We start from the raw sequence: 24,794 nt of genomic DNA on the forward strand, positions 1-24,794 counted from the left end.
GCAATTAACTATTTTATTTCACCCACTGTGCATTACAGTCTCATTTACAAGAGCTGCAGTCTAGTGCACATTACCGCAGCAAAGCTCAGCACAATTTGGAAATTCTATAAAGCTACATGTTGGTTACATTATCCCAGCTGACAGACCCACTCATTTATCTCAAAATAAAGTTTTAAAAATCTGTCTTGAATATTGAGTCTTTCAGATTTATTTGTTTCCAGAGGTCTGCAAAATGATATGGGCACAGGCTTAGGGCTTTAGTATGCATGGCAGGGTGTGTTGAGGTGAATGCACAGAGGCCTCCAGAGTCTTGCTGCCAGCTTACTGAGCCAGCCTCAGCTTGACAGAAGCAGCCACAGTAGCGCTGTCCGTGGTGCTGGGACTCAGGCACTGGTGCTGGCTGTGGTACCAAATCTCTTTTGTACTGTCCAAATGGGCTGTGACTGGTGCTGTCCATGGTGCTGAAAATATACGGCTTACTGCACTGCCTATTAGGCTGTTAGTCACTGGTGCTGTCCGTGGTGCTGACTCCCCGTTATGCTCAGAGAGACGGCTTTCTGTTGCTAGAGCTGGTAGAGACGGATGCGTTCAGATACTTTGGTGATGAAACAATATTAACAAACTAATTTAAACACTAATGTAAAGCTGCAACAAACATTTTCCCCACTTGAGGGCTGCAGAGAGAAGTTGTGAGCACAGGTAACACCACTTATACCTGTAGGGGGAAATCTGATGGTAACGCCTGCATTTTGGCATTGGTGTGGAGTCTTATTCAACATAAAATTGTAAATATAACATGGATATGATTTCTTTTTCATCTCTACTTTTGGTCTCCGGCAGCTTATGAGGGAAACGTCTGGACCTTCAGCATCCACTGTGCTCTGTTTGAGTTTAAGTGCTGAGAAGAAAATGCACCATGTATTTTTTAAGAGCTTTGTCCCTTGAGAAATATGTTTGCAACAAACAGTAAACTTGCAGACTTTATGACAGCAAAAATAAGATACAGTTTAAGGCAATGGGAAAAATATATGTATATATATTTACATTATTTTAATGTCCTGATTCAAAGCTCCTATGGTTTGTCTCCCAACAAACAAAACCTGAGAACTATCAGAGCACTACACACAAGACAAACTACTCAGGCAACAAAGCTTAGCAAAAAAGCTTCTAGCTGACCAACCAATCAAATCTCTAATACCAAACCACCAGACCAAAAGACTGCTTTTACTGATACAGAACAGTTTTACCAAACAAAGCTGGATGGACGAGCCCCCACTTGTCATGACCTGGCTCAGGTGGTCACAACAAAGAAGGGAGACAATATGGCAAAGTTTAAACGAATCTTTATTGTTCAAATTAAACCAAATTAAACATTTAAATCAAACCATTCCTCCAATTGAAACAAATTAGACTGAATTAACCCTCTATGGTCCACAATATGATGCAAGGTGGTAAAAAACATTGTGGTGTTTTTTTTTTTTTTTTTTTTTTTGGTCATAAAATAGACTAAATAAACATATTCTAAGAAAAAAAACTTTTTTTTTTTTTGGAGGATACTTTTTGGGGCGTGTTGCCTCAAGGCATCACTGCACCATTATGTAATGGAATGAACAAGAAAAAACATTATTTAAAATTTAAACAAAAAGTTTTCAAAGCATATTGGAACTGCAAAGTAGCTGCAACAGGTTGCAATTCATGTTATTTGAGCTTTAATGATGAAAATAATTATTTTTTAATATCTATCTTACTATATTCTGGTAATATTCATTGCTGTACATTTACCCTCACTGTCCTCATCCTGATCCACATCGTTTTTCACTTTCCTCATCCTCATCATGATCAGTCTCACTGTCCTTGTTTTTATTTCAGTAATCACAGATTTATACTGAAATGCACAATACCAAAATGTAATGGTATGATTGTGCACTCCATCACAGTACAGTGTTTGCAGTATTCCATAATGGTGCGATGTTGCCTCAAGGCAACATGTATATTTTAACAATTTTCCATCATTTATTTTATCAAAAATGCAACATTTAACTTCTAGAAATTAAACGTTACCCACCAATAATTATGCACACATTTTTTTCCAGCCTCAGAAATATCAGGAAAATGTATTTTCTTACAGTTCTTTTGCAGCACAATGGCCGAGCTGTTTTGTGTGAGAATGTCTGCACAAAAAGTGTTCAAGATGGCATCCAGATCATCATATGACAAGTCAAAACACTTTTATAGGTTACTTAAGGTGCTGTCATTTTTTTAGAAGTATTTGATCATACTTGAGAATGTATTAGGTGAGTGCACAAGGCCAAAAAGTGGTATGTTGCCTACAGGCAACACTGGACCATAGAGGGTTAAATAACCATCAGACAGTATTCTGTTAAACTGAACTAAACCAAACTAAAGATTCTGAAAAGCCAAATTAGACCAAATTAAACCATTACTTCAAATCAGAACAAATTAAATATTTACAGCATGAAGTAAGTCGGTAAAGTCAGTAGTGTGGGGTATGCATGAGTGAATATAATGTGTGTAAATGTTGTAAAGTGCAAACTTAACTAAAGCTCAACCTAATCTAACATAACTAAACCAAAGTGTGGCATACCTGTGGAGGCCAGGTCAGAGAGAGAGAGTGAGTGTGTGACTGCAGGAGCTTAAATAACCTCCACATCACAAGTTCTTCTACCTTTTCACAGTTTTGGCCTTATAGAATGTACTTAATGTCTTGTTTCTGCTCTGATGTCGTGTGCAGCTGATGACTGCAGCAACGGAAAGGATCCAACAATGCAGTTCAAGTCCTGGACAGGGTCTGCATTTTAGATTGGAGTGGAAAAGGACAACCCACAAGCAGGAGAGCCTGTTCACAAAGTATTTATTTAAAGGCTTTATTTTTAAAAGGCGACGATTTTTGTTGTTTCTACAAAACTTTGAGGTTCAATGTTGCAACAAATAAAAAATAGGAACTGGTCCAGACCAAGGTTATAATAGTTTTGGATTTTTCTTTAGTTTCTTTTTCTATTTCGTTTTCACTTCCTGTGTTTGATTTCAGTTTAGTTTTTATTCGTTTTGACTGCTGGTTTGTTATTTCTGTTTAGTTTTTATTCTGCAAAAATGATTCGTTTTAGTTTCGTTTTATTAGTTTGAGTTTTTCACGGACAGATGTCGGGGCTGAGTGAGCGTCTTACATTTGTAAAAACATTAAAACAGGCTACTCTTCACTTCTCATTTATTTACTTAGTGATGATGTTTGAATACAGCTCCAGACATGAAACTACCACTGTGTGAAGACTTAACCAATCAGATCAGGCAATTTTACACTCCCCAGACCTGTGTGTTGGTCAGTGTCAAAGACTAAAACCAAGCAGTGTTAATTCTGGCAGCTGTTTTTAATTTTATTCTTAGTTTTAGTCTTTAAATGAAATGCACTTTAGTTTTAGTCACATTTTAGTCATTTCTGTCCTTTTTAGTTTTAGTCTAGTTTTAGTCGACGGAAACTACAAACATTTTAGTCTAGTTTTAGTAACTAAACTTAGTTTTTGTCAGTTTTAGTCATCACAGATCTGCTTTTGTTAGTCTTAGTCTAGTTTTTGTCTTTAAAAAAAAGGCTGTGGACAAAAATTTTTAATCATAGTTTTAGTCGACGAAATTAACACTGAAACTAAGGACATTTTGTCTCCATTTTTTAAATTTTAGTTTGTTTTGTAGGCACACTACACAGTTTTAGTTTGTTTTTGGTTTTTTGGTAAAGCTTAGTTTTAGTTAACTAAAATGATTTTTGAATTTTAGTTTTAGTTAACTTTCACAACCTTGGTCCAGACAGTGTTAGTTGAAGGCTAACATATTTACACGTTGATTTGTTCAGTGAGGTAAAGGGGGACAGCAGAAACAGTGTGGAACCACTGCTTTAAACCACTGTGTTTGTCACCCAGTCCTCTGCAGCAGAAACATGCATTACAACTACACAGAAATAATCAGTGTTGTCAATGATCATCATATTTTTCACATGGAGGCATCAGATTCACTTCAGTTTGTTTTAAATCCCATAAAAGGAGCTTAAGCCCTAGCCTCTTTTATTAGGATACTGCTCCAAATTTACAGTCCATCTTCAGATGAGTTTAACTCTGTAAATATGTTTATATATGTTACTGGATCAGAGAGAATCAAGTCGGCAAATGAAAAATATCAATTTTGCCTAATTTATTTTGCAATTTTAGCATATATATCTGGAAGAAATAATGTAGTTGAAGTCCAAAAATCTCCAGTAGGCCAAAGCGCAACATTTTGACATTACTTCTTTCAAATTTCTTGCCATTAGAGGACAAAATAAGAGAGATTTTAGCAAAAAATATACAGGCGAAATCGCCTCTTGTGCCATTTGGGCACAATTTGGCAGAATTTGGTACTATCTCTGCCATTTGAAAAATCTCAACTACTATCTCAAACTTCTTTTGACTCATATGCCATTATAGGTGTTCACTGAATCATGGAATCCCACCCCCCCTAAAATTCACCCAGACCTCCACATAGTTCCCTTTCAAAGAAAATCTTACAGAGGAACTAAAGTTTGACACCAAGAGGAGCAGATTTATTTTCAATGGCACCGAAAACAAAACACAAAATAAAGAGCAGAAAACTAAAAGAAACTGTTGAAACAAATGGAAACTGCACAAACATGACTATAATTTTCAGTAGAGGCTGGTCTTCCACATGAGACCATGTTTGTGTCTGTAGTACCAGGAACCATCCCATAGGGGGCGGAAGTGTCTGGCTATGTAGCACTACGGCAACTTTGTGGTCATTAATTTGAGTGGATGTGGTGTAGGTAAAAATGGTTTATTTGGGTCTGAAGCTGAGCTTCTTGTGTTTAATCTGACGTGTAACACGACTATGTTTGTGCTGAAATAGAGCGCACAGAGCAAGTTTGTTTGGATCAAGCTAGCAGGACCAAATTTGGTCCCGCTAGGGCTCAAGAGGTTAAGTAAATCACAGCTTCAGCAGAAGTTACTTCAAATCTGCAAAACAGTCTTAATCAGAAACATTTAGCCCATTGGTGTTATCATTGTTCTATAATAATGTCTACATCCTGAGGGGGCTTCATAGTGTGAATATGGAGGAGCTGTATGGCACATGTCTTTTTGAATCTATAGAAAAGGAAAAAGCTTTCTGATAAAAGTGTATGAAAATATTCCCCTCCCTTCAACTATCATAGAAGAAATGCAAATTTTATTTTGAACAGGTGCCAAACCTGACAGACTATCTTTCCAGCAGCTGAAAGGGTAATAACTTCTGAAGCTTGTTTAGTAACAATATAATAAAATAAAAATCCAAATGAACTGTGTTAACTCTATATTAGTGCATTTATTAAAAGGATTCAGGCGTTTAACAAGTCTCAACACACATCATAAAGCAGACTGATGGTGTCGGGGCGTAGCTCGGGATTTTGGGCCCCCAGAAAGAATTTACACAGGTCCCCCCTTAACAAGCAACAAATGAGTCTTTTTTACAAACATGCATTTTAATGTATTTTGAAACATAATTTCCCCATTTGTGAGCAATATTTTTACTATGGTTAGATTAAATTTCTCTCCAATATCTCGCAGCGCTGTACTATACCATTTGTACATTTTTAAGGGAGGAGCAGTATTGTATTTTACTCTGTTACTCTACTATGTGGATTTCAGCCTGTTGACCGATTCATTTAGTCCAGTGTTACTAAACCCTGCTCAACCGAAGAGCCAAACTGTTGAAAAATGCATCTGCAAGAGCCACAATCTAAGTGGTGAAAACTGGCAATAAAGATAGGTTAAAGGTAGCAAAAATGACCTAAAAGCAGCAAACACTGGAAGAAAAATGGCAAAAATGGGAAGAAAAAGTGGCATAAAAGGGACAGAAAGTGGCAAAGATGGGTGGGAAGTGACAAAAAACTAAGTTAACAGTGAAAAAAAGTGGAGAAAAATGAGTGGAAAGTGACTAAACTGGGCAAAAATCAGAAAAACAGTGGGAGAAATGGGCAAAAAGAGGCATTTAACTGCAAAAGGCAGCTTAAATAGGAGAAGTATCATAAGGGGGAAAAAAGGGGCAAAAAGCAAAATAAAAGAGGCAAAAATGGGCAAGAAGGGACAAAAAGAACTGGCAAAAATGGGTTAAAAGTGGCAAACACTGGGAGAAAAATGGCATAAAAGGGCAAAAAGTGGCAAAAATGGGTGGGAAGTGACAAAAAAATAAGGTAACGGTGAAAAAAACGGTCCCGAAGTGGCAAAAACGTGGAGAAAAATGAGTGAAAAGTGACTAAACCGGGCAAAATCAGAAAAAAAGTGGGAGAAATGGGCAAAAAGTGGCATTTGATTGCAAAAGGCAGCTTAAATAGGTGAGAAGTGGCAAAAAAGAGGCAAAAAAGGGGCAAAAATAGGCAAGAAGGGACAAAAAGAAGTGGCAAAAATAGGTTAAAATTGGCAAACATTGGGAGAAAAATGGCATAAAAGGGCAGAAAGTGGCAAAAATGGGTGGGAAGTGACAAAAAAAAAAAGAGTTAACGGTGGCAAAAATGGTCCCAAGGTGACAAACACGTGGAGAAAAATGAGTGAAAAGAAACTAAAACGGGCAAAAATCAGAAAAAAGTTGGGAAAAATGGGAAATAAGTGGCATTTAATTGCAGAAGAGAGCTCAAATAGGCTTTGAGGATCACCGCTTTAGTCACCTCTGATTTAATAATGTCACTAATTACTAAGAAAAAATAAAACACTCTTTTCACTGCAGGCTCCCAGAGGCCCCTCCCTGCTGTGTGCTCCGCCCCTGGATGTGTGCATTTCTGAAATAAATAAAAACATTTCTGACACATTTAGATCGATTTCAAAGATAGAAACTGAAGCTGTCATTTCGCTGTACTGAGTGTTGTGGATTGATTTATTGTTAGGTCTGTGCTTTGAATAAAGCTGCTGCGAAATGTCTGCAAACCGCGACCTCATGTGGCACAGCGCCGACGCACTATCGATTATCTGAAATTTTCACTTTCCACAAAATCACTTGGAGTCGCACAGTGCGCACTTTCCCGCTCGCTCCCTTCCCTCTCTCTGTCTTCGCCTCGTACCATCCAGTCTCCATCCTCGGTTGGATGCATGCTGGGAGCTTCATCTACCTCGTGCCCAAACTGAACGCCTAAGGACTTTTTTTTTCCTCCTTTTTCGACCGACCCTGCTTTTCCATCCAGGCGTTCACTCTCCGGATTTAATGGGATCCTGATCATATTTGGTCCCGGTCTTTGGCCATGCTGAACAGCTGAAGAACCGAGGAGCGACCACAGGTGAAAGGAGGCTTTATGGCGCTGCGGTAAAGATGATTGAACACTTTGAGCATTAACTCAGCGCAGCTTCTTCTCTACTGAAACAGGAGAATAGAGGTTAACGGACTTCTGGATGACTGCGTACGTTCACTAACTTGTTTGTCAGAATCAGTACTGAACCACTTCTTTGTTCCTCAAAAACGAATCTGAAAGGAAAATGTGATCCTTTTTACGCGCAAGAAAACCAAAGAAGCATAGCAGTGCTCTCTGACCAGCTTGTCCATTCTTTTGTGGGATTACACGCGGAGATATGAGCATTACGAGAAGACCACTTGGATTTTGAGATTTTGCCTTCTTTCTTTGCCTTTTGTTCCCCCATCAGAGAGGAAGTGCTCTGTTCCTTCAATGGCTCCACTGTCAAGGTTGCCAAGGCGCAAAGATGCCGCTCGCTGGCCGAGGATGTCGTCAACTTTCTGGGCTGTGGTGCTCCTGACGGCGCTGCTGGTCCTCTACTGCGGTAAGTCCTGACGCTCGGTGTTCGTGTTGGAGAGATAGGCTCGTGCGCAGCGGATGACCGTGTCCCGGGGCATGCTTTGACAACAGAATTATGAGAGTGCTATTGACTAACGCTTTGAGAGGATCGATTTTACTAGTTGCCAACGTGTCATTTGTTTCCTCTTGCTGAACAGTTATTGGAAAATGCGCAGCCGCGTGCACACAGACACCACATAGTCTCTTAATCTCGTGCTTCCTGTTCTCAGTCATTCATGCACAGACAGGAGCAGACACCAGCAGAGGCAGGGCTCGGTGATACAGAAAAGTCTTTCTCCTGCTGTATGGAGGTTGAACTGAAGTGTCCCAGAGGCCTGGCTGGGTCTCCTGTGACCCCCTTTAATCCTCTCCCCTTTCTCACTGATGAGCACACATCTCTGTCTTCAGGTTGGGAAGTGTCAATCTGACACCCAGGGGTCAATCAGTCCTGCATCCATGCTGCTGTCTCTGGACTGTGAAGTGTGGTGTGAAGAACCTCCATTGGTCCCGCTGTTTAAAAGCAGGTCTTTTAAATGATGAGTAAGCCCTGTGGAGTTAACTGGACAAATAGTAAAACATCCGCCTGATGCCTGAGGGAAGCCGTAATGAGCAAATGTATGCAAGCTTACAGTTCCTGCTTCTAACTGAGGGTGTCTGGTTCCTTGGCTGTCTTAAACCTTCTGTATTATCTCAACGCTCCTTCTTTCTTAAACTGCCCTGGAGGAGGAGAAGCTGCTGCTGTAGGTAAAACAACAGAGGCGATAAGCCCATTAAGAAAACCTCTGCTCTTTCATTTAAAGCTGAACAAATGATCACTGTTACACACTCTTTCCTCCAGATATAAACCATGCTTTAGCTTCAGCACTCAGGCCCTCCTTTTTAGATTTTTGGTCCTCAACTCCAGTCCTCCTCATGAATAGCAGATGTTTATTATTTTTCATAATTTTAACCCACTTTATTTACGTAACGCCACATTTTCTGACACAGAAGACGAATTATTTTCTACTTGAAAAATGCAAAGCAGATTTTTTTGTGCAGGGATAATCAGTCTTGGATATATCAGTGATTAGTAGCAACACTGATTCTGACGTACCGTTAAGTTTTGTGTCATTAAAAAAAAAAAAAAAAAATCACAATCCCCCTCTTAAAGCCCTTTTAGGACATTGGAAATATTCAAAATTATTAAAAATTAATGAACATTTTTTATTTTGATTTTTGGTCCTCAACTCCAGTCCTCATCATGAATAGCAGATGTGTATTATTTTTCATAATTTTAACCCTAAAAATGCCAATTTATCTACACAACGCCACATTTTCTGACACAAAAAAATGAATTATTTTCTACTTAAAATATAGAGCAGATTTCTTTTTTTTTTGTGCAGGGATTATCAGTGTTGGGTATGTCAATGATTACTTTTAAGTTTTGTGTAATCAATCAAAGTTTATTTATATAGCACATTTTAAAACATCAGCAGCTGACCAAAGTGCTTTACATTAAAGAAAATAAATACAGATTAACATGGACAATCACAAGAGGGAAGAAAAAAAAAATCACACTCTCCCTCTTAAAGCACATTTAGGGCATTTGATGTATTTAGAAATATTCAAAAAGAAAGAAAAAAAAATATTTAAATGTTGGTCCTTAACTCCAGGCCTCGTCATGAATAGCAGATGTGAAGTCATTTTCATAATTTTAATTATTCCCCAGACTCTGACATCCATAGAAAACACCCAACGTAGTTTTCGTTGAAGTAATTAATTCCCGGGTACATCCTATCAGTACACACAAAGTCATTATCTCCCACAATGCCTCTCTGCAAACATGGTGACATTTGGCGGCATTTTTTTGGTGTGCAGATGATTTTACCTCTGAGTGGCTGAGTTACAGAGGAATTAACAGGGTTTCTTATTTCTGTACTGCAGTGGCAGTAGAATGAAAATAAGTGGTTTTAATGGGAGTCAATGAGGCCAAAAGGAGCTTTAGGAGGGAGAGGGAGAGTTTTTTGTCCACACAGTGGAAAATTCTGTCAACACAGTGTGGATAGTGAAATTTCAAAAAGTCATTATAAATGAAGATCTTTGTGAAATATCATCATCGAAGCGTGATAACTGCCAAAGTAAGAGCAGAAATACAATCAAGAAGCCCTAAAGGGCTCTAGGAGGGCCTGAGGGTTAAAACTCTAAATTTAGAGTTTGATTTTGCCGTTCTCAGAGGCCCATACTCCTTTTTTCCAGTGGATTGCAGATTAAATTTGCTTTGTAATCATACAGGCCTCAGTTAATCAATGGTGGGGTTGGGTGGGGGGGGTGGTTTATATGACGGGGGTCTCTTTCTTCTTTTATGGTGCCTTTGGCCATGTCGATTGATCCCCTGCCTGCGTCCAATCAATGCTTGTTTCAGTCAGCAGTCTTTGAGGCCCCCCAAGGACCCCGACCTCCTACCTGGCAGCACCTCGCCTCTTTTGGGACTTAATAATCCAAGCAATTGTGATTCTTGATTTTTCTTTCTGTCTGGACCTTCAGTTTGACATTCTGTTGTTCAAAGACTGAGGCTGAGAGTGATATATTGTGGCTAAATTGAAAAAATGTAACTGGACTACTGATATTTCTATATTAAACTAGAGCCCCAGAGCCCTTTCTCCTTGGCTTTTCTTTCATTTTTCTCCCTTTCGGCTTCTTCTTTTGGTCTTAGCATGTGGTCTTTGTGATGAATCCTCTGTCATATGAGCTTTTAGCCCAGAAGATTTTTCTGCTTTATTTGTCTTTCTTCTCTTCTAGTTTCATTGTGGTTGACCTCGCTCATTTCAGCTCTCGTTCTGTTTCGTCCTTTTGTTGTCTTCATCTAACGCTCACCTCTGCTCTGTTCTTTTGTTCTACGATCTCCTAGTCAGCTGCCTGGCCTGCTTACCTCTGTGCTTCAGTTTATCCCTTAAAAATGGGCTAGATTCTAGTGGCTATATTTCCAGGTTTTAACCATAAACGTTCCTCAAATTTTGCCTTGTCCTTTTTCTTCACAGTACTGACAGCAGCACCCATGTTTATTACACAGACCAGCGTTAAAGCTAGGGTTTATTTCTGCTCCTTATTCATGTTTAAATGGTATTCTAGCTGACATTTGTGCTCTCACCACGGTTTTTCTTCTCTCTTGCATCTCTTTTTCTATCTCCAGCTCCACTGATGACCTCTTCTTTTCGCTTCTCCTTTAGACTCACTCTGATTTTATTTTTTTAACACAGGCTTTTCAGATGCAAGAAATTATGCTCCTGATTTTCTTTTTCAAAATGCAGAGCTTCCACTGAATGCCATTAGAAACTTTCATATGTTACCAACCAGTTTTTATGATTGGAAAATGTCTTAATTGGAGCAGCTCTGCAAAAAATCTGTATGTACACTTGCAATGTAATTTGACTTAATATCTGATTTTTGTTTAGTTACGTACTGTAAATACAGGTGCGGATAAGAAGTATGCACCCCCTTGGATGTTTTACGCTTTAACTGATTTTATAAATAAATCACAGTCATTATAATTGTTTTATTAATAAAAAAAATCAAAACAAAATAAACTCTCTTTAATGTTAAAGTGAAACAGATTTCTACAAAGTAATCTCGACTGAATAAAAATATGTAAAATAAGTGATTGCATAAATATTCACCCCCTTTAAATCGGTGCTTAGTGGAGTCATTTTTAGCTGCAATCACAGAACAGCATTCTTCTGTGCAGAACTGCTCAAGCTCTGTCAGATTTCACTTTTCAAGTGTGGTCACAAATCCTCTATTGACTGAGGTCTGGGCTTCTAGAACATTCACCTTTTTGTCTTTAAACCATTTTATTGTCTTGCTGGAAAATAAATCTCCCGAGCTATAGATCTCTTGCTGACCAGTGTTAATTCTGGCAGCTGTTTTTAGTTTTAGTCTTAGTTTTAGTCTTTAAATGAAATGCATTTCAGTTTTAGTCACATTTTAGTCATTTCTATTCTTTTTAGTTTTAGTCTAGTTTTAGTCCATAAAAAGTCCTCACATTTTAGTCTTTACTTTTAGCCCAAGCATTTATTTTCTTGCCTAAATCTGGTCCCAAATCATGGTAGTGAGTTCTCTGCCAAACCTGGGGTCCCTGCTTTCTACAGCTGAGAGGCAGAATAGATACAGATGCTTTGTTTTTTTGACAGATTTACCCACAGTGGAGAAATATCATTGATTTGATTGACTACTGAAGATTGGATAAGATTTTCCTGTATTTTGCCACCAGTGTTAATTTCGTTGACTAAAACTATTCGTTGACAGCCTTTTTTCCATGACAAAAACTAGACTAAGACTAACAAAAATAGATCTGTGATGACTAAAACTGACAAAAAGTACGTTTAGTTTTCATCAAGATGACTAAAACTAGACTAAAATGTAATGCAGTTTTCATCTGACATTAAAAATCAATGATATTTCTCCACTGTGGGTAAATCTGTTAAAAAAAACAATACATCTGTATCTATTCTTCCTCTCAGCTGAAGAAAGCAGGGACCCCAGGTTTAGCAGAGAACTCACTACCATGATTTGGTACCAGATTTAGGCAAGAGAATAAATGCTTGGACTAAAAGTAAAGACTAAAATGTGAGGACTTTTATGGACTAAAACTAGACTAAAACAAAAAAGGGTAGAAATAACTAAGATGTGACTACAACTAAAGGACATTTCGTCTAAAGATTAAAACTAAAACTAAAAACAACCGCCAACATAATCACTGTTTGCCACATTTGTTTTACTCTCTACATTTAAAAGCCTTCCAGGGCTGGCAGCTGAGAAGCATCCCCACAGCATGATGCTGCCACCCTTCTTGCTTTTGTATCTGTTTGTGGTGATGTGCAGTGTTTGAGGGCCAACAGTTGTTGTCTGCAGAGTCTCTCCATCTCAGCTGCTGAAGCTTGGAGCTCCTTCAGAGTAGTCACAGGTGTCATGGTGTCCTCTCTCACTAGCCTCCTTTTTGCACGCCCACTCAGTTTGTGAGGACGGTCTGATCTAGGCAGATTTACACATGTGACATATTCCTTTAAGAAATGGATTAAACTGAACTCTGGATGATGTCCAGTGCATATTTTTCAACAACTGTCTCCCTGAGTTGCTTGGAGTGTTCTTTTGTCTTCATGGTGTTATGGTAGCCAAGAATACTGATGAACCAGTGACTGGACTTTCCAGACACACTTGTGTCACAAAACCTTTACCTGTTAGGGAGTGGAATAGATACAAGTCGTACCGATGATTTTAATGGTGCTATAAAGGTGCCTTTATTTACTATATTTTAGGTGTTTACATGCGTGGCGTGCTCTAGTCTATATGCTGCACCATTGGCAATTCAGCTTTAAAATGCTGCAATGTTTGCAAGTGGAGTATATATGTGTGTGTGTGTTTGGGGCTCTGTGATTATGGCTATGACTAATATGGTGCCTGTCACCTAGAATCAACATCCAACTTCACACAATCTGCCATCCTCGTTCAGGCCCTTCCAAGAGGAAAGAGCGGAAAATGATGGAGGGAGGGATGGAGGCAGAGGCATTGCAGAAGGGGGTTCGGTATCCTTACTAATGTCTCGATAAGATAGAGGAAAGGTATGGAGAGGGAAGCGAAGATGCAAAAAAGAGAGGACTAAAAGAGAACTGGAGGAAGGATTTGAGACGAGAGGAAGATAGAGGTAATGAGATGATTTAAGGAAAAAAAAAGAACTGTTCTGGGGGGAAAAGAAAGCAGTGAGAGACAAATAAAAACCAGAGAGAAGATATAAAGCAGTGAGAGGGAGAGAGATGTGCCAAAAATAAATTGCAACAGCTTAACAGTTCAACTACTCTTAGTGTTTGGAAACTGTAATCACATGAGAACGCTTCAATACCCACACATTACATTGGATGAAAAATAAATAAATAAATGCAGTGTATTTTGCGCGCTAGCTCCCTCCTCTGGAAGCTCTCTGCCACGTTTGCAGATGGTGCCATTATGCATTCACAAGGCTGTAGCCCCGCATGTGAGCTCAAGGGAGGATAGAGCCACAAGGCTAGCTAATCAGTATGCTAATCTGAGCTTTGGAGAGCTAAGGAATGTAGCCACTGCTGTGGTCCTGGTCTGATCTGCAAGAGCAGGGAAAGAGAGGGAGATCAGGGAGAATAGAGCAAGGGAAGAAGGAAGGCAGAGGTGTGGGAAGCGATGAAGAAAGACAGATAATGAGTGATTCCTACAGCTTGTTGGTGCTTTGAATGCTGTGATTGCTTTGCCATTTGAGCCCCAAATGTTATCTTTATGCAATGACACATCCTAACCCTCTAGGGCAGGCACATACATTACAGATATTATTTAACATCACATCAGAGCATTTGCACAAATGTGCAGTTCACGGTCATACAGAAAAATGCAAACACCCGTGCACAAACATGAACATCACACTGCAAGGTTACAGATTTTTAAGAATGCAGAGAGGTCTTACATTCACATGCATGGATACACATTCCAAAAGCTGTCTGCTGCTGCTCAAAGCTGCTCCCATCAGATCCCCCCTCCCTCTCAGAGCGACCTCCCGTGTTTCCTCATGCCTGTTTGTTTATGACTCGCCGTTACCCTGCGCCTGCATCGATGGAATGTTGACTGCGCTGGAGACGGTAGCTCGGGGGAATCCGTGGAGAAAAGATGGTGTAAGACGCGTCACCTTGACACCCGGGGACGCTCAAAAACACATTACCGCACGTAGGTGGTGCTATGATGGGGATTGTACCAGTTCATGTGAAGACACGTGCGCACTTGTTGAGATTTCTGACTCACCAGCCGACAAAATGGGACGCGACTGACCTCAAAAAAACACAGGAACTTGTGGGTGAGCGCGTGGACATATTTGAATATCTTATCTTATTTTCAGCATAGCCTCAAGCCTCCTCCCAAGCAGGGAGGGACACAGAGAGGAACGCCACTGTCAGGAAGCAACAGAAAGGACTGCCGAAGGCCCGGGGCCATAAATTCATAAAGGGAGTCAACTTGTTGAGTTTTGCACAAGAAAGGCAAAGAGGCACATTATGGACCCCGGAAACGGGGCCAGAGTCGGCATGCATATTTGAACAGCATTTTACAAGATGGCTTTGCAGAATTAAAAGAGCGTGATGAATTAGAATTGGGGGAGGGGGCTTCGCTTTCACACAATGAGTAAGTCACAAATTGAATGCATCAAGTTTTGTGTGACAGGGAGGAATATTAGGAATTTGGGGACTTATTAAATATTGAGCAGGAATGGGATCTTTTTCGGCGTGAGCAGAGGCCCACTGACATTCAATGTGAGATGGCAGAATGGCCACAGGCATTGTGCTTTCTTTGCAGCCTGCACTCTATTCAACCCGTTGTGGCTCTCTGTTGTCTGGCGATGGGTGAATAGAGCATTTTAAAATTAGGGAATGTCTTTTGATAGGGATCTTCAGGCAACAGCAAACTGCCCAAGGCGTTCTCCGAGAGGCAAAGGGCATCTATCAGCCGGGAAGAACTCAAAAATATGTGATGTTTCCACACTTGGAATTTCAAAAAGCAAGCACTTAAAACATCTTTCTTTCTTTGTCATTTTTTCACATAGGTTGAAATTAAACAAGAGAAAAAACATTATTTATAACCAGGGATGGGATCGATCCGATCCAGTATCCGTATCGGGTCCGATATGGTCGTAATTAATAGATCAGATATCTGACTGACGGCGCCGATCCAAGTGACCGATCCAAATCCATCCTACAGTTTGCAGTAGACCATGAATGCACCGCAGTCTAACACGAGACTGTGTGTAACTGAGCTAGTACTAGTCAGGGATGTTCTTAGCCGTATAATTACCTAGTGGATTAAACGTAAATCTATATTTAGAAAAGTCAAAACTAGTCTAAAGATGAGAGAACACAAAGCAGAGTGGGTGTGACGTTAGCCTGATAATACACGCCTTCATTCCTCTTTGCAGATTAATATCGTGCTTTGATATTTGGCCTCTTTTCACTTTGGGTGAGTAGTCATATGTGAGCTTAACCCCCGACAGCCCACATTCCACTTTATTTCCATTATTTTGGAAAACTGTCCTACCAAGTTTGTAGATTATACTCGTTCATATTTGTCTTGATGGAAGGTTAGCTTTAGAATGTGTTTATTTTTAAGGTGTTTAAGCAATAATCCCAAATTTAAGCTGACAATTTGTTGTATAAATATTTTCCAGAATTCAATGTTAAATGCTCAAAATTTCCAGAGGAGGGGGGCAGACCACCCGATCCCCTCTTATTTTTAAATGTTATCTTGCTTTTAATGGTCAAAATGTTTTGAATCATCTCAGAACACCTGCTAAAATTGTGATGAATATTACAATATAACATTAAAATAGAGGCTTTACATGTGCCAGAAATCATCAAATGAAGGTATTTATGGCCAAAAATTCAGCCCTGGTCTGGTGTACTGGGAGATGTCACCTCTTTTATTTTTGGCTGTTTGCCATGCAAACATGGTATCAATTTTTCTTAGTTCAGGTCTTTAAAATGCCCTAAAAAGTCTAAAATTTGATTTTCAAAAGTTTCGGGAACCCTGTTTTTGGGACTTTCAGTGCTCCTGTAGACAGCCTTTGGTGGACCTTTAAGGGACTGCAGCTTTTTACACTTTTGCTTTGGCTTTAATTTTCAACAAGGTATCATTTAAACTTTGCACAGAAAGTGGGAAAAACGTGTGTTTGGTAGATTATTTTCTGTTTTAACAACACTTCTTGGCAAAAATTCTTGGCAAATTGTTCATACTCAGCTCTGCTGCTCATCCCACAAATGCATGCTCCTTACAAATGTGGCACCATTTAAAAGAGAAATAAACAGGCTTTCCAACTGTAAGATTTACTGCTATTAAGCACTGTTACAACAGAGAAATAATCTATCAAACACAAATGCCATCACTTTTTTGTTCTAATTTTACATTAGAATACATCTGTAAATTTAAGGCTACTGTGCATGCTCCAAAAAATCCTAAACTGGCGAATTTTCAATTCTTTTTATTTAGGAATTAAATTTGTGATTGTTTTCTGTAGCCTCACAGTAAATCAATGAATCCTGGACTTTTACTTTACAAGCTGAACACACCTCCACTCCAGGATGCAAGCCTGCAGTCAATTCCAGCCTCAGTGGTTCTTGTTTCAGTGTAAAGACTGTTTGCTTGCTTGCCACTTGTTCAAACTATTGATCTGAGTAAACAAACTGGGGAAATGCTTATTTAAAGATATAATGAAAGCTGCACATACAGTGGTAATCCCACACCTTTCTCCTCAAAGATACAGTGGCGATAGGATTCTTAAGTATAGCAGACTTTTTCCCTCTAAGCCATTGTAAATCTGACAAGTCAGCATCATTGCCTGTGTTTTGCAGATTTGCTATTACAGCTACATCTATAGAGGGAAACAGCTGCTCCACAGCCTGAGAACAGTTAACAGCTACAACAGTTGGTGCACTTGTTTACACTGAAATGCAGTAAAAGCTGCATTAAAGCTGCTTCTGTCTCACACAGAGCTTGATTATATTTCCCTCCTCACCTCATCCTCAGAACCTTCCTCTGCTGTTTTTCCTCCTCTCTGCTCCTGGTTTTAGGTTGACCTGCACCTTTTCTAACCAACCCTGACTGTATGAAAGAACATGGAAGCCATAATAGCATGCTAATATGCCGTGACATTTCCTTAATGTGAGCACAAGTTGTTAAATGTTTGGGTTTTAGAGCAAAGCAAATTATGACTGTAGCTACCTCCATGGATAATTGCACCTTAAATGTTGCATTTCTCATGGTGTATGAATTTGTTGGAATGTGACTTTAACTGCCATCAAAACTACATTTAGAATATTTACATTTCATTATGAAGGCAGAGCTCTGCCTGGTTCAGAGAGGAAGATATTGTTTGTTTATTGCTGCATTGTTGTCATTATAGCATGTAATTTCCGGTGGTGATTGCCTGTCCAGCTCAGGATTTCTTTTTAATTTGAAGTGCAAACAAAGACTGTATTGCTCAAAAGTTTCTGCTGGGGCCTGTGACAATGAAAAAGTGATTAATGTAAACTTTTTGAAAGCATTGCTGTAAATTGTGTGAGGCGGCTTAATTGGGTCGGAGTCTGGACAGAGTCTTGCGGCGTGCTCCTGCCTCGAGAGGATTCATAGATGTGCTCTTGTGCTTGTTTTGCCTGGGGCCAGGAAGCCCATTCAGAGGGAGATGCTAAAGCTACTTCCCCTTTATTACTGCAAAAAGCAATTGCTTGGAAGAAAATGCCAGAATAGTGCTTTGAATTCCTAGAGGGGCCCATCACTGAGATGCGGCCCACGGAGCTGAGACAGCTAGCATCTGGAGCAAAGACGTGGTGGTAAAGTGGAGAGAGAACAGGAGGGGAGGAGGGAGGTGGAGGGAGGGATACGGAGAGTGTAGGATGAGGAGAGAGAGATAGACAGATAGCACAAGGGAGGCAGAGAAATGTAGAGTGCAAGATGGAGAAAGAGGTTGACGAGGGAGCAGTAGGAAGAGCTTGAGAGAGAAAAAAGAAGCACACAGGCAATGAGACAAAAGACAGACAGACGAGAAGACTCAGACAGTCCACCAATTGACAGTCGGACAGGGAATAAAGTCAGCTAACACAATGAAGCAGTCGGCAGACAGACTCGCCGTGCAGTAGCCGAGAGGCTCTCAGAAGTAGAAACAAATATTACATTAGAAGAGACAGAAGCCATTTGTCACAGTGGGAGACCTGAGAGGTAGTTAAGCTGCAGAATATGGGGATCCATGGTCTGGTTGATTCATGTCGCCACAAGCAGGAAATTGTGCTGAAGTCAACTCTGTTCAATCAATTGTCTGGTGTCCTTCAGTGACTCCTGCACTTAACAAGATAACGCCAGAACAAAGTTTCAACAGCTCAACTCTCAAACTTGTTATGGGGCCTTGAGGGCTTCCCTCATTCCCTCCCTCCATCCTTTCTCCTCTGCCTTTCTGCTAGCTTGTCAGCTGCACCATCTTCGCATCAAGGCCCAATGACATACATGCTGACAGCTCAGATTCAACGTTAATGTTTCAGGAAGATAAATCTGCTGGACATTTATTGCCTAAATGACAGCTGCACTTTGCTTGCACTCAGATGGCAGAGACCGTGAAACCATTTCAGGGGTTGGTATAGCTGGCCAGCCTTAGTCACCTGGTCCTTCATTCAGTGTGCTTTGGCATTATGCCACAAGGTGCATTACCTGGGCCGCTATCTGAAAGCCTTTTTTTTTTTATGTAATAGCTAGAGATGTTTATAACAAAAGCATCTACTTTCCTGCATTTCTCTCTTTCTTACTTTCTGCCATTTCTGTCCTCCTGCTCCCTGAGCTCCTGACACTATCCATGATTGATATGGAAATTACAATGTGGTTGCCCTCATTTATCTTCCACTGCTGCTTGTTGCTGCTTCAACAACCATTTTGGGATGCAGAAATGAACAGATTTGTGACTGCTGTTGTAGAGAGCAAAAATGATATACTGTAAAGATTTGATTTGAGACCCTGCGAGGCCCAAAGGACTGAGGACGTTTCCTAAAAGACACAACAAATCTAAAGCTCTTAAGAACAGTTTCTGTAGTCCGTTAAACAAACTTTTAAAGGATATTGACTTTTCGAGATCTTTGCCACTCTCTATCATAGGGCATTAATGCTATTAAAATTATGTCCCGCTCCAGGTTTAAGTATTTGTTTCAGAAAATTCCAGTCTAAAATAAAAGTCATGGAATATCCAAGTCTCATTTACAATAGTCAAAGAAACTAGGGGAAGTATTCCTCCCAGTATTCAAACATTATTATTGGGCAGCTAGTGCCGGGGCCTTCAGGGATGTCAAACTTAATCACAGCAGGGGCTGAATTCTGAATTTGGGGCGAGCAGCCTTCACATTTAACCATAAACTGTCAACCTCATTTTCACCAGCAATGAATTATGGGGGAAAAACTGTAGCACCGATGATAAATGATTTTAAGATTGAAAAGGTCAAAATGATAAGTTTCAAGGCTCAAAATCTGAGATAAAAATAAAAACTTATTAGCTCAAAAGGTTCAAAACATGGCATTTCAAATCACCCTGCACTGTGAATGCTTACATGTTTTGTTCAATAAAACATAAAAACATATCATTTTTGTGTGGTATTAGTTTAAGCAGACTGTGTTTGTCTTTTCTTGGGACTTAGATGAAGATCAGAACACATTTGATGACCAATTTATGCAGAAATCCAAGAAATCTCAAAGGGTTCACACACTTTTTTGCAACTGTATATGAGATAGAAAGATGAAATCATGATTCTTGACAGTCAAAATATTAGATAAGTTCAAAATCATTGTTTTAAAATGTCAAAGCATGAGAAACAAAAAATTGGTTTAAAGGTCAAAATATGACCTGAACCTGAATTCTCCATATGTTATTTTATTCACGTCAATCAACTTAAGCTAACAAGCTCCATAAGTGAGGAAAGTGGAGGAAAATTAAGAATATCTTCTGGTAGGACACTCCTGGTGCCTGGTCATCCTCTGTGCTACCTCTTCCCTTGTTACATGTCCATCTCAATGTGAGCGACAGAGAGAAAAATAGGAACAGAGTGCCTTTAAGCTGCATTGCAGCGCTCTCTTACGTTGCATGCTGTTGGGACATATGGCGACACATGCTACCCGTGATTTCCACATATGACGACTGGGCTGCACACCGGAGCGCTGCGGGTTTGCTCCAACCAAAGGCGAGCAATCTCGCCCACAAGAGTAGTGTCTAGAGCTCTGCACCTCGGTGCGCAGCCCTGATCAGCGGGCAGAAAACACATGTGTTCACACAGGAATAGTTTTTCAACAGCAGACTATTTTACCCTTTGGGGTTAATTTACCATCCATTTCGGTATAAGCCCATGCTAATCACTCCTTCCACCAGTGGGTGAGTACATCAGAAAGGTTAATGTTTGCCTAGAAGATGTTTGGTTTTATGTAAAATTCTTTGGCTAAATACCCTCAAAAGTTAACTTTTCCACGTCAATAGTGCCGTTGTAGCTCTGTGGCCCACTAACCTCTCGGTGATCCTTTGCTCTCGCTGCAGGATGAGACGTGATGTTGATATAGTGATGATTTACAATCTTTGCATTGTGTTGTATTTTGAAAGAACTGGATATTCTACGCTTGTGACTTCCTGTTTGGAGCTTTCTGATCGATGGGAATTGACAAGATAATGTTTCTCACAGTGGCTCTGCAACCCTTCCAAGAATGATAATTGGTCTAAATGTTGAATGAACTCGAGCTTGCTTACTGCTTTTCTAACATCTGAAGGTTCATCACTGTTCCAAGTTTTCCAGAGTTGTGGATAATGGCTCTCATTATAGTTTGCTGAGACCCCAAAGCCTTAGGAATGGCTTTGCAACCCTCTCCAGAATGATGTTTTCACTAAATGGTGTATGGACTTGAGCTTGCGTACTGCTTTTCTAACCATCTGAAGGTTCATCACTGATCCAAGTTTTATCCAGTTGTGGATAATGGCAGTGGCCGGCGCTGAAAATAGACCCTGCAGCATATTGCGAACAAAGCAGAGTAGAATGGCGCTCCAGGTCTGTGCCACAGCCAGACTAGAGCGTGGGCAGTGGGACTGCTCCGATAGAGTAGAGATGCAGTGGTTTTCTCCGCAGCACAGTTCGTGGATGGATCGTGGCGCGGTCGCTGTATGTGGAAACTGGAGGTTAAAGAGGCTTTTTATGAAAGGAAATACATGCGGTGTGCCCTGAGACTCCAGTTTGATTTTCAGTGTGCCGTGGGCAGAAAAAGTTCAAGAACCACTGATTCAATCTCACACTATACATGAGCATATAGTAGCCCTACTGTAAGCTGTTTAGCTAGTTTACTAAGGCCCTAAGGAATCAAATCAGTCTGAGACTCTCATTTTTTAGTCCATGTGTGGCATTGTTACACATGATGAGGATATGAGTTTTGCAGTTGTTTTCTTAGACTTTGACTTTATTTAGAGGGGAAACTTTAAGGTGGTGCTGAAGTGAACACATTCCTTCAATTAAACGTGCTGTCTGTTATTCTGAACATTTAACGTGGATTGACAGAAACGTGCGTGATGCGAGTGGGATCGGACATACCTGCTGTGGGTGCAGACAGAAGTGGGTGGCATGCGCTCCGGGAGTAGTTCAGAAATCCAGAAGGATCTGGATTAAAAGTGTCCCATACCGGGCTTTGTGGGGTGACTCTTTTATTAAAAAAAAAAAAAAAAAAAAAAACCTCAATCAGTCTGGCGTGAATTGGACATTCAGCAGCTTCAGACTGAATACATTTTGTTCATGTAAGACCACTATTAGACATTTTGTGAAGAGCAGAACATCCTTGTCATGAATTAATGAAGCTACAGGCTGATTCAAACCATCTAATGTCCGCATTTGTTTTGTTTTTCTCTTAATTTACCTGTTTAAACTGATCATGATGCCTGGGGGGCTGATCTCAAAAGTTTGGTGGGAGGAGATAGAGAGAATCTATGGAAGCCAAATCAAAACAAGGTTGGAAATTATTCAGATATTTATTTTAGATGCACCGTAGGGAAGGGAGCCCTGGGTCACACATTCTGGCCCACAGATTGTGCCTGTCTGGCTTCAATTGTTATTATTGCAAAATGTATAATTTCGCGATTTAGCCAGATGTTGGTTGCTCTGTTTGGGCACTCCAGAACTTTACTAGATCAGTGGTTCTCAACTGGTCTTATGTCAGGACCCACCAATATCTCCTTAACAAGAAATTGCAACCCAAATTTCTTATGTTTTGAAATCATAACCAAATATTGGGATTAAAAATGTGGCAGTTTGACTTGAAATGGACCAAAAGATTTAATGAAAAAAGGGAATGGAGAAACATCCTTCAGAATAAGAGCTTGCATAGAATTTTTTCCCACATTATTTTTAGGCACACATCTGTGACCCTCTAAAAATGGCTTTGTGGCCCAGTTTTGGGTTCCAACCCACCAGTTGACCACGAGTCTAGACGGGTTCAAGAATTGCAGGCATACATCTGGAAGGGCTCTGTAGCTGTACACATGGGGTTACTGAAACATTTGAGAGGGTCTGGGGTCCAGTTATAAGATATCATAACTCTTTTACTTCTTAAATGTAATCCCTGCTGCAGCTGCCATAAAACTGAGATCAGCTGATCCCACACACACCCTCATCAGCTGACAGCCAGCTGATTTGCTCTAAGCACACTTTTGGGTAATTGCACTCATGCTGCCTTATTTAAACTGCTCTAGCCTGCCTATGCTTCGCTGCTCTGTCTGCAGGCTTGCAACCCTCCTCCACCCCAGCTCCTCCTCTATGCTATATCATTCTGTTTTCATGGATGCCTGCTCTGCTCTGGGGTTTTTTGATGCTTCTCTCCCTGCCTCAGGCTTTCCTTGTAGGCACAGGAAGAGCAAGATCATGTGCTGCTCCTGCTTCTTCAGATAGACCTGTGGAAGGAGAGGGCGATCCCAGAACAGGAAACACAGACATGACCTCTGACAAAGAATGTTTGCACTTTCTTCTGGAGACAGCTTAAGGCTGGTTAATCATATGCTGCAACAATTCCAGGGGAAAAGGGTTTATGCTCGTGAAAAAAATAATTATTTGGATTTTCAGTTCACAGATTCAATATAAAATGTTAACGGTCCTAAACTATTTAAATTCCTGTTGAGTTTTTAGTCAGCTGTTACAGCTACACCAAATGAATAATTCTCCCTCTTCTATTATTTGCCTGACTTTTGTCATTTGCATTCCAAACTCTGCTTTCTTATCCAGCAGATGGGATTGTATCATAAATGGAGAAATTCAAGAGAAAATGGAAAGTTTGGCTGTAATCAGCAAACACTCGTTCCCTTGTACAAGTTTCTTTTGCACTGAGAAGAATCTCAGATTAAGAAAAATCTTTGAGCTGCATAAATCTGATCTCACACTACAAAAACAAAAAAAGGAAACTAGAATGACAGAAACACTGGAGGAAGAGGAGGAGGAGGATGGTGCTGCCAGGGAAGTCAGACAGATAAAATAAGTGGCTCAGTTGATTTTTTTGACTTTGTCAAAGCTTGAATATACTCTTACTGTAAGTTTCTTCTTTAATTTCATGAATGGAGCGTGTTTACTTTTCCAACTTTGATCTGGAAGGATTATAGATTTCAGCACCTAGTCAGATTTAGAGTTGATCTTCAGACACTCAGAGACTGTTTCCTCATTAATCCAGGACTCATGGTGGTGAAAAATCTTTTCTTCTTGTTGTCTCGCTTCTGGCTTTTATAAGTTTGTTTGCAGTGGCGCATACTGCTTTCAGCTAGTTGCTATTGCCTCAATCAAGGCTGCCACTGATAAAAGCATTGGTATTTTTTTAGCAGCATTGAAACTTTTTAAATTACACAAACTCACTCTAGCATTATGTGACGGCTCAAATAAGTCACAGCTGTTCAATGCAAAACTGAAAATATGAAGTGAAAACACAAATTGATTTTTTCCCCCACATTTCTTTTGATCTAATTATTTTACTCTTTATTTTTTCCCATTTTTATGACCTTAGGATATTTGATGTCATCAAGGTTAAGTTTACATTTTTATACTGGAGGAAATCTGCAGACCTCATATTTTAGGGCCAGTTATAATAAGAATAGGATATGATCTTACGGGCCGGGTGTAACTGTACCACGGGCCGGATTTGGCCCCTGGGCCTTGAGTTTGACACCCCTGCCTTAGGCTAAAGAACTCAGGGCCCCTTTCTACACAGTTGTGGTAGATGGGCTACACTTTAAATGAAAAACGGTCAGGGTACCAAAGTACAATTTATTTTGAAAGGCCATTTGACCATACGGAAATCAAGAAAACGGCCAGCTTCACTTGTTTTTCGATTCTGGACACAAATCGAAAAACGAATAATGGCCGCCATTTTTCCTTTTTGGTTTTCTGAATTAAAACGGTAAAACGAGGAAACCAACTTTGAA

At 40.1% G+C, this 24,794-nt stretch overlaps 1 protein-coding gene across 1 annotated transcript in view; it reads left to right on the plus strand.

Moving 5' to 3' along the window:
• The first annotated feature begins 7,597 nt into the window (after positions 1-7,597).
• LOC121505663 (chemokine-like protein TAFA-5) overlaps positions 7,598-24,794 on the plus strand; it is a 272,623-nt gene continuing 255,426 nt past the window's right edge. The window contains exon 1 of the mRNA XM_041781150.1: positions 7,598-7,796. Coding sequence (XP_041637084.1) covers positions 7,685-7,796 — 112 coding nt within the window. The 5' untranslated portion in view covers positions 7,598-7,684. The remainder of the gene's footprint in view (positions 7,797-24,794) is intronic.

This window comes from Cheilinus undulatus, linkage group 23, assembly GCF_018320785.1.
Source record: "Cheilinus undulatus linkage group 23, ASM1832078v1, whole genome shotgun sequence".
NCBI lineage: Eukaryota > Metazoa > Chordata > Actinopteri > Labriformes > Labridae > Cheilinus > Cheilinus undulatus.